This window comes from Vicia villosa, unplaced genomic scaffold (genome assembly GCF_029867415.1).
Source record: "Vicia villosa cultivar HV-30 ecotype Madison, WI unplaced genomic scaffold, Vvil1.0 ctg.000030F_1_1, whole genome shotgun sequence".
NCBI lineage: Eukaryota > Viridiplantae > Streptophyta > Magnoliopsida > Fabales > Fabaceae > Vicia > Vicia villosa.
The window spans coordinates 565,496-576,940 of record NW_026704964.1 but is presented as its reverse complement, the minus strand read 5'-3'; the positions used below and the strand labels follow the sequence as shown (position 1 = coordinate 576,940).

Here is an 11,445-nt window from a genome sequence, read left to right as displayed (position 1 = left end):
AAGTTAGTTCTTTGGATTATTCTGTCTGCTCTACAGTAGAGATACATTTGTTGGATTGAGAACCTACTTATTTAGTGCTTGTGAATTCACAAACTCCATCTCTTACTTCTTCATCAGTCTGCACATGAGATGTTCCAACATTGTTTGTAACGTCTGCCTTTTCTTCAGAGACTGAGTCATGAAGGACTACACTTAGAAGTCCCATTACAATTTTGTGTTTAGTGTAAAACACTCTATAAGCTCTGTTTCGTATAGCATACCCCATAAATATTCTTTCATCTCTTATGGACTCTTTGTCAGCTAGATATAACACTTATTTCCGAAGACTTGAAAATGTTTAACTGTAGGCTTATTTCCTTTCCATAACTCATAAGTAGTGACTGAACTTTCTCCTCTTAAGGTTTCCCTGTTATAAATATAGAATTTAGCATCCATGGCTTCAGCCTAAAATTCTTGTGGCAGTTATTTAGCATGAAGCATGATCCCAGTTGATTCTTATATTGCCCTAGTCTTTTGCTCAATAATTCCATCTTGTTGTGAAGAGAAATCATGACTAATACCTTCTGAAACACAAAATTCAGAGAAATTTGCATTCTTAAACTCCTTGTCATGGTAACTTATGACTTTGATAACCTCACCATTTCCATCTTCTTGAATTTCTTTGCATAAGAATTCAAATACTTCAAGAAGGTCTATTTTTTCTTTGAGAATTGTATCCATGTAAAACTAGAAAAATCATCTTTGACTATAAAGATATACCTTACTCTATCCAATCCTTCTATTGGCATTGGTCCTATTAAGTCCATGTGAATAATTTTAAGCACTTTGGAGGTAGTTTGATGTTGTAACGTTGGGTGTGACATTATGGTTTTCTTCTTTAATTCTCACTCATCACAGACTTTTTTTCCTTCAATTTTGAGCCCTAGAATTCCTCTAATGATTCCTTTAAGTATGATTTCCTTCATTCTACTGAACTGAAGGTGCCCAAGTTTCTGGTGACATAACTTCACTTCACCCTCATTGGTTTTTGGACATGTGGAAGTTATTTGAGATTCCCGCAAGTAACAGTTGTCTTTAGACCTTATACCCTTCACGAGAACAACATCTTTCTCATCTTTGACTAAATATTCAGATTTGGAGAATTTTACCAACAACCCCTGATCACACAGCTGACTAATGCTAATAAGATTAGCTGATAGTACTTTTACAAGAAGAACATTTTCTAACTTTGGAGATCAAGCACTAATCAACTTTCCTACTCCCTTGATTTCACCTTTAAAGCTATCACCAAATCTGACAGCACCTGTGGAGTGATACCTAATATCTACCAGTAATTTGCGAATTCCTGGCTTGTGTCTACAACGTCTACTATTAAAGTACCAATCTTCTCTTTTTGTTTTACTCAAGGTGATATGAGCTATTAGGTTGACATCTCTTTCTTTGACACTTCTCTTTTTGCTGACCTGACCAGCCATAAAATAATATGAAGATTTTTGGTCTTAAAGAAATTTGTAACAGAAAGGCTTAATGTGGCCGTGCTCACCACAATAATGACATCTCCAAATTGAGGAGTTGAAGTTTGTAGGTTCATTTACTTTGCCAAAATGTTGGAACATGTGATTGACATGTTGATCATTCTTTTCTTTTCAGAAGGAATAGACTTTTTTGAAGGCTTTTTCTTTTTTTGAATATCATAATGACATTTGAATTTTGTGTCTTCAGCCTCTTTTATTGTTCCAGTTCCTTTGTTCATACTCCAGATGTGTGATGATCATTCTCTGTTCTTCTTGTGTCTTGAGACTTTCTTCACACCTGTTATAGGTATCCTTGTAGGACACATCTAGGTTTTTATAGAGATCATTCTTATCACATGATTCTACTTCATCTGCTAGAAAGAGCGATTACCAGTTTGGAAATCTCAATTGAGGACTCATCTTCTGACTCATCATCATCAGATCAAGATGCATTAAAGCCTTTTTTTCTCTTTCTTGAGATAAGTTGGATATTCTGGTATAATGTGACCATATCCTTCACACTCATTGCATTGAACGCCTTTGCTTTGATCGGAGTTCTCTTCAGGTCTGACATTATTCTGAGAGTCATTATTATTCCTGATGTCAGAGGAGATGTTCTTAACATTTAGTCTTCCTCTTGTATCCATTCTTTTCAGAATTCTATTAAATTGCTTCCCAAGTAGCACAATGGTATTGGACAGTCCTTCCTCAGTATCCAGATTAATTTGACATTATTTAATCTTGAGTATTAGATAAAAAAGCTATGCTTTTGTTCTTTTTTTCAAACTTGTCACTTATAGCCAATTCAAATGTTTGAAGTGAGCCAATAAGTTCATCCACCCTCATGGTGCTGATGTCATGAGATTCTTCAATGTTTGGTTACCTTCATGGAAAATTTCCTTGGTAGAGACCTGTGAATTTTTCTCACAAGTTTTTCTTCTGGCATCTTTTCTCCCAAGGCACTAGATCCATTTGCAATTTCAAGATTCTTCGTGTGATATTGCTGGATAGTCTCATCTTCATATTTTCAAATTTGGAAGTTAGTAGTTGAATCCTAGACATCTTTACTTTGGATGTGCCTTCATAAGTTGTTATGAGGATTTCCCAAGCATCCTTGGCTACATTACAGGTATTGATCAACTTGAACACATTCTTGTCTACTCCGTTGAACTGAGCATTCAAAGCCTTGGAGTTTCCAAGAGTTGATTTATGATCCTCATCATACCAATCTTCTTCAAGTTTTAAGGACATGTTTCCTTCTTTGTCTTTATCAACAGGATGTTCCCATCCTTTTAACACAACCTTCCAAACTATTGTATCCATAGATTTCAGAAAAGCAATCATTTTGACTTTCCACCATTTATAGTTAGAACCATCCAACAGAGGTGATATGTTATTGTATCCTCCTTCTTTATCCATAGTACCAGAAAATATTATCCATGGAGCTCACCCAATAGACAGAACAAGGTTCCTGCTCTGATACTAATTGAAATTCTGGCACTTACACCACAGATGTTAAGACATATGTCCTAACAACACACAATGTCAAGACAAATATTATTACATCTGCTGACTTACATCACACTTATCAAAACTGAAAACTTAATGCAGAATAATAAATAAATAAATTAATTGTTCACCCAGTTCAGTGCAACAACACCTAATATAGGGGTTGCTAAGTCAGGAAGCAAATCCACTATTAGCAGTACTAGTTTGAATACTAAACAGTCCTAGTTTACAACTTCTCTCATAATTCCTATCTAGTGCAACTTCTACCAAGATAATAACATCTAGATATGAGAAATCGAAATCCAACGTCCAATCACCATAGTGATGAATAACAGTCACACACCCTATGACCAAGGGAATCCAATAGAAAGATTACACTTTCAAATAAAATACTCAGTCAAAAACCTTAACTAAGAATAATACTTGATCTTGCTTAAAATCTTTGATCAAGAAGAATACTCAACTCTTTTACTTAAAAGCTTCAAGAGTGAGAACACACATCCACCTCAATGTATCAGAAGATACATGAGTGAAACAAAATAAAGAACACACGAAGAACTTGAAAGACTCCCAAAACAACACTCTTTATTTTGCACAAATAGTTTCTATTTGTGAATGCTTGCAAAACTAGGTTTTCCAAGTTCTTATTTATAGACTCTTGCAGTATGGACTTGGACTTTAAAATAAATTCAATCTTTTCCTTTCTGAAACAGCTGCAAGATCTTCACACAAAATAGGAAAAAAATCAAATCGAATCTTATTTTTCTAAAAGAAATCTCAAAGACTCTTTTTCTAAAAACCAAAACAAATATGCATTTGTCCTATACACTCCTTGATTGTCTGCGCCGGTAATGATTATCTAAAAATACAAGATGCGCATATATTTCAATCAAATTTTTCAAGGATAAAAAATAGTCTGAATTGTCAGGATGTTCTTGTGTAGGATGTCACAACATCTAGCAGAACATTTGTCAAAACACATAACAGCTGAACCTGTTATGACAATTGGTCAAGATAATTTAACATCTTGCTCAACATCAGTTAAGAACAATGTTTTAGCAAAAGTATTTCCAATCACAAAACCATAAAACTAATAATTATTTATGTATCTATCATTTTTATTTTTCTTATGATAATATTGTATATGAAATTATTGTGAATTGTACATGTTGATTGCATGGATAGATGATAGCAGTATTTTTATTACACATTGTTGTGGTTTCTATTATTTATAAGATATCTCAAATTCTATAATTTTTACGCGCGTTAACTTTTGAATGTAGCGAGAGCTTAAGAGCTTAAATTGTTATGTGCTGCTCAATGTAGAATCAAATTATTAAAAATATCTCAAATTTTCTAAACTTCAAAAAGGGAAAACTAAAATTTCTCTGTCGTAACAGTGTAATTCAATCTGTGTATTTTGATGCTTTGTCGTATTTTAATATTTTCGACTTATCATATGTTGTAATTTTGAATTGATAAATTTATCGTAATTTCATTTTTATCAGTTAAGTGTTGTACCTTGAGCTATCCCTTACACTCATTTAGGTTGAAATTGTGGCAATGTTTTTTAATTTGAATTTTTTTTGTCAAAAGTCAACTATGGATGACTTGAATCACAAGTTAGAAGTCTTAACAAAGGTGTTTTTTAAGCTTGATTTGAATCATAACTTTGGCCGATTGGAATCAAAAGTAAAACAAATATTTGGAATTTGTCATAGTAAGTGTGATAAGAATCAAGATTTTGTATGATTTGAATCAAAGACAAGTTGATTCAAATCACAAATATGGCTTACTCGAATTATGACTAAATGAATTATTTTGGAAATCACCTTTAATTGTATCATTCGAATCGTGTAATTGCTTGATTCAAATCATGATCTGAATTAGACAAGTTATTTTTAGATTTTATAACCTTAATTTAAGTCCCTTTTCATCATATTCAAATAATAATTGTAGGATGTGACTCTAAACAATTGCTTAATTTTTCATCTACTTTATACTTTACCTCTAGCATATATAAATATATTTTCCCTTTCTCTCTCCATAAGAACAATTGTTGAATAAATTTTTGAATCCATATTTTTTTCAAACCAAGAAAAATCTAGACTTTTCTTTCTTTTACAAACACCTTATCTTTAAAGTTAATTAAGCCTATAGAAAAACTTTAGAGAGTGTTGACTTCATGAGTTCTGTTTAGAAGTTGTATGATATTCTTCTGATAACCAATTATCTTCAAATTTGGGCCAAAAAACCCATTGTTGTGGTGCTCAACTCTAAAATTGAGTTTGAGTGGTAGTTGCAAGGTACATTAGGGAATCTTGTTTTGCGAAGCTTTTATGTGTATCAGATTGAAAAATTAGTTTGCAACTATGATAACTAGAGTCTGGCTTCCAACAAGAAAAATATTATTTTCGTCTCCTAAAGAAATTTAGGTAGGGTCGAGGGAAGACAATTGTAGACGAAGTTTGGGAGTTTCTAAGATCCTTCAAACAAGGGAATACCAACAATGTTGAGTGAGGACTGAAGACGGAATCTTGAAGCATAACTTTGTTTATGGGAAGGTGACTAGCTCAAGATCGAGTAAAAATCTTGTGGATTTGACAATTTTTAGTGTTTTGTTTACAACAGAAGGGAAATCTAGATTTAGACTTGTGTTTGCTAAACATTTTGGCTTGAAGTGTTCTGTGCTGTCTTGATTGTTCTTGTATAAAAAACACTTGTATTAATTTGTAAAAATAGTGAAATACCTAATAAATTTTTAACGATTCCCCATTAAAGACTGGACTAAGTGCTAACGAGGACGAACGCACTGAACCATTATAAATCTAATGCATAATTTCTCTTTTCTGACCTCTTTAAATTCTAGTATAGATTCATATGATATTGGGTTTTATTGCTTTTCTATAATCACACGTGTAAACTATATAGACTTGTAATGTTAGATTGACAGTTCAATTACAAGTCTATACAGATTACACATGCGAGTTTAGAAAAGCAAAAATGGCAAAAGCGCAGGGTACGAAAATTAATGTGACAAAATACAATGGGACAAAACACAATGCTCAGTAAAATGACCTAACAATGAGTGTAACCACCTATATATTAATATGGATTACACGACCTAATGCACCTATTTCTTAATGCTTGTAAAGAAGAAGAAAAATTGGATTGAAAAACTTATCAAATGTGCAAAGGAAGTTGAATTACTTGGATTTAGTGGATGTTGAGAACCACTTGAATTGAATGGAGTAGAAAAAAAATTAAAATTGATTGGAGTAGAAAATGCAATTGAATAAGGAAGTGATTTAGAGTGTTTAGAAGTGATTTAGAGTGTTTTTGCTAAAAATTAAGAAGAAGAAATTTCTGTTGCGTATTTGATTCAAACTCATTCGGATGTATATTTCTGTAAATTGTTATGAAGATGCATAATCTCCTATCTAATAAACGTTACATTTTAGTCCCTTAAAAACAGTTTTTTTAGTGTAATCGGTATTTTCCGTTAAATTTTGTGATAAAAGTAAAACATTAACTTTTACCTATCTAAAAAAAAAAAATTGGCTTCGTGTAACAGTTTTGTTTTCAGAGGTTAAAAAACCACGAAAAATGATTAATAATGCTGAAAATTTTAACAGTTTTTCTCCTCTCATTAAAAATAATCACAATTCAGAGGATGTAAACAAACTATAAACACAAAAATACACAGAATTAAATACATTCACTCACACCAGAGAACATTGCTAACATAATAATCAATTATGCCTCACAATAATCACAACACAAGGGACCTTCCCAACAATTATAAATCTCAATATTCCACAATCCCCAACAAAATGCATAACAGACACTTGAGAATCAAACACACGAATGCAAGAAAAAGATAGAGAAATTTCGAAACCACCAATAAAAACATGACACGTGTGATAATAACATGAGAAACTAAAGTCGTTGTGTTTCAGCGGATAGCGTTAGTTTGGAAACAGAATAGCAAAGCGCGCTTTCACTTTCCTCATGGCTCACATCTGCCAATGTCTGAGTCGACTGTTAACCTTCCGGCGAGACTCCCCGGTAACCATCTCCGGCAACCACCGCAAAACCGGTCAACAGTTTGTGGAGGAAGTTGTGTCACTAGCACACGGCCTTCTCCAGCTTGGAGTCTCACCCGGTGACGTTGTCGCCATCTCTGCTTACAACAGGTAGTATATAATCTACTCAATCTAGTTATTGATGCTAGTTCATTGTCAATGATTTTACGAATGGTGAATGAATTTGATTTTTCGTTTCAGTGATTGGTATTTGGAATGGTTATTAGCCATTGCGTTTGTTGGAGGAATTGTTGCTCCTTTGAACTATCGCTGGGTATGCAAATTTTCTGTACACATGGATGATTGCCCTAATTTGTATTGTTTTTGTGATTTGAAACAACTTGTTTACTGTTGAAGAGTTTTGAAGAGGCGAGGTTTGCAATGGCTGTAGTGAAGCCAGTGATGTTAGTGATTGATGAGAGTTGCTATTCATGGTACTTCAAATTCCAACAATTTGATATTCAATCTTTGAAGTGGCATGTTTTGTTGGATTCTCCTTCTTCAGATTTTGCAAAGAAATGGAATGGTAGGAAACTAGGAATATTTGTGTGTATTCATTTGTAATTAGAAAACGGTCGGCCACTGCGAAAACGGCCGTGACAAAACGGTATCAGCATGTGCCGATACCGATACTGTTAGCAATGTTTGGAATTTGGATATTAAAGAACAAGTTATGGTTAATTTACACGGTATGTCGCGACACCTGTGCCGATCGAAATCATGAAAGCCTTTATGCGACCGCGGACGTTTTTTAAAACCTTATACTAAAGTAGTACAATTTATGCATAAAAACTTTTATAAGCTTGAATAATCTTCTTAACTTAATTGCTCTTGTTGTTTTGTAGTGTTGACTCCAGGAATGCTTAAGAAGCAACTTGTGAAACCTATAGAGTTTAATTACTCCTGGGCACCTGAAGGAGCTGTCATAATATGCTTTACTTCAGGTTCTGCATTCTCACTTGATTGCCTCAAAGAAAAACTTCTCACTTGGTTATTAAATTGAGATTCATATCCAGAAGAGACGTGTATCGAACGAGTTCAGTTTGTATTAAATCGAGATATGACTTGCATGTATGTTAAGATACTGATAAGGGCCGCCTTAAGTTTTCGGAGATTCTGTGTAGGTTTATCATGATTTATTTGTGGAAAAACAAATAGGGGTCCTATTTTGTTATATGGTTTAACCATAACAAATATTTTATGAGGCCCTTTGAACCTTGTGCAGTAGTCCGCTTTTCACACCCTCAAAGACGGCCGTGCTGATAACTATGCAATAGTGTATTATTCACATGACTTTTTGATAATAACGTACATGCTAGTGTTCCAATATTAATCTAGGGAATACACTTCCAAATAGCTGAAATTGTTATGTGCTTGACTCTTAGGAACTACTGGAAAACCCAAAGGAGTGACAATAAGCCATGAAGCTTTGATCATACAGTCCCTAGCAAAGATTGCAATAGTTGGATATAGTGAAGATGATGTATGCCATTCCCCATTACATCCAGTTTATGTTACTTATTGGTTTTCACCACTTACCATTATTATATCATAACATGATGAGGTTGTCAATATTAACTACTTAGATTCTACTTGCTTGCATATTAAATTATAAACCAAGTTGAAACATTCAATCATCTAATTGATGTTTGAGTTCTCCATTTCTTTTCCATTTGTTCTCTAACAGGTTTATCTTCATACTGCTCCATTATGTCACATTGGTGGCTTGTCATCGGCAATGACCATGCTCATGGTTGGAGGTTGCCATATATTCATGCCAAAGTTTGATGCAGAATTAACTGTTGATGCCATAGAACAACATGCTGTCACATCTTTTATCACGGTTCCTGCCATGATGGCCAGTTTGATTTTTATTGTTAGGTATATTCTAGTTTTAAATAGGAAGAAAACTTTATTTCTTTCTGAAACAAAAGTGGTCATATGATACAACATCTAAAATAATTTAATTTATAAAATAACCTACACTCTATCAAAAGGTTTCCTGATTTAGACTAAACAGTAAATAAAATATCCCAAAGTAGTGTTTACCATTATATATCAAGTCTTTATTTGATGTTTTGATATTTTTAGGCACAAACAAACATGGAAAGGGGGAGAATCTGTCAAGAAAATACTCAATGGGGGTGGAAGCCTCTCACTTGAGCTTATCAAAGAAAGTAACATATTCTTCCAGAAAGCTAAGCTTATTTCAGCTTATGGTAAGTCTTTCTTAACCCAATCTTGCCTAGAAGAAAGTTTTTTTACTACAGTATGTTTCGATTAGTTTATTTGAGCTTGACTACTGGTATTATCATTTGTGAAATTGTCTGGAAGAGCTTAAGGATTAAAGGATACAACTTATGACATGTCCGTATGTTGTTTTCAGCTTATTTTCATAAGCTGTATGGATTAGTTTATGAAAACAGCTTATAACTTTATTAATCTGTTTCTATAGAAATAGCGTATATATGTAAGTACTTTAGCACACTTAAATTGCCATACTTTTACATGTAGCAAGTGCTTCTGATCTCATTATCTGTAACAATTTTCATTTATTAAAGGGATGACAGAGGCATGCTCTTCAATGACATTCTTAACACTGTATGATCCTTTTCAAAAATATGGTGTGGTAGAATCCAAACATCTCGTTCACCAGCCACAAGGTGTTTGTGTTGGCAAGGCTGCACCTCATGTAGAGCTGAAGATATGTACAGATTCTTCTGGTGACACTGGAAGAATTTTAACTAGAGGACCACATTTAATGATCAAGTATTGGGATCAAACTCTCACAAACTCATCTAATCGGAGGAATGAAGTATGGCTTGACACAGGTGACATTGGATCAATGGACTGTCATGGTAATTTGTGGCTCCTTGGACGTACAAATGGTCGCATCAAGAGTGGCGGGGAGAATATTTACCCCGAAGAGGTAGTAAACATGCGCAACTGCAAAGATTAATAATTTATACCTTTGATTTGAGACCAAATGACTAAGACTAATTAGTGTGTAACACATTTAATGTATGATATCGGAATCACATTTCTTCTAAGCATGTTTTGGAGTTCATAATTTCTTCTTTTTTTTTATACTTAGTAAGTGTTTATCTTGTCTTGGTTTAAGGTTTTAGTTAAGTGTGGACATGTTATGTGTTTGTAGGTTGAGGCAATTCTACTAGGACATCCAGGCATTGCAAGTGTTGTTATTGTGGGAATTCCAGATGCTCGTTTCACAGAGTTGGTGACAGCATGTATCAAACCTAGTGAAAATTGGCAATGGTTAGAGCATTCTACTTCAAATGAAGAGTATCACTTATCTAAAAAGAATCTCCATCAATACTGTTTGGAAAATAGTTTAAGCAGGTTTGTATCCAAAAATTTACTCATGTTTGTTAAGCTAGATTTTAATTGAATTAACTTCTAGTTTGCTAAAACTTTTCAACTAAAATAAATTTGTACTTTCTCCATTCCAACATTTTAATAGTATAAGATTTTTACAGAGACTAAAAAACATCTAGGCATGCAATGGTGGTTTAAGGATACGCATCTTTTTTTCTCCTTTCAGGTTTAAGATACCAAAGATATTTATTGTATGGAAGAAGCCTTTTCCAGTCACTACCACAGGAAAAATAAGAAGAGACCAAGTTAGAAAGGAGGTTTTGTCTGAGCTACAATCTTTGCATAGTAATCTTTGAAGGAAGTTTCTTTTCTCATCATGTAAAGGCCTTAGCACCCCAATTTGCTCTTGGTTGATAATTCAATTGAGGACATACATTTTTGTGTAAAAATTTGTAATTGCATATTATTATTTTAATATATATTTTTAATTAAATATAGTATACTAAAATATTAAAACAAAAGAATAGTAATATAAAAACAAAATCCTCACAAGAAATCTTGAGCCTTGGCTTTTAAGAACTGGTGCATATTAGAAGGGATATGCAATGTATTAGTTAGGGGTTCTCTATACCAGGAGTCATTTGATAAATTAATTAACTCTCCACTTCCAAACACCAAGTGCTGTGATCCAGAATTTCCTGGTGTTTCTTCATCGATACCAATCCAAGTGCTAGAGTAAATATGGTGGTTATTTGATTGGTTTATGATGCCTAATCACTCCACTTCTAAGAAATTCACATTTATTGTTTGATGTCGAATTCAGTGGCTGTTGTGACATCAACAAATCCTCAGTTAAAGCTAAATATAAATCAGTGTCCCAGTATTGAAATCGAAAGAACTTATATGAATAGCATCTCATATACTAGTATAGTAGGTTCTTTGATGTATATTATGGTCTGAACTAAACCCGACATAGCATATGCAGTAGGTTTTGTAAGCAG

General features: G+C 33.5%; 1 protein-coding gene across 1 annotated transcript; it reads left to right on the top strand.

The window, feature by feature from the left end:
- The first annotated feature begins 6,871 nt into the window (after positions 1-6,871).
- On the top strand, positions 6,872-11,235 carry LOC131622456 (2-succinylbenzoate--CoA ligase, chloroplastic/peroxisomal-like). The gene is made up of 10 exons (XM_058893489.1): positions 6,872-7,219; positions 7,310-7,382; positions 7,466-7,634; positions 7,954-8,052; positions 8,494-8,591; positions 8,796-8,989; positions 9,200-9,327; positions 9,670-10,037; positions 10,266-10,468; positions 10,671-11,235. Exons 1-10 carry the CDS (start codon positions 7,035-7,037, stop codon positions 10,798-10,800), a joined length of 1,647 nt encoding a protein of 548 aa, XP_058749472.1. The 5' UTR covers positions 6,872-7,034; the 3' UTR covers positions 10,801-11,235.
- The last annotated feature ends 210 nt before the right edge of the window (positions 11,236-11,445 follow it).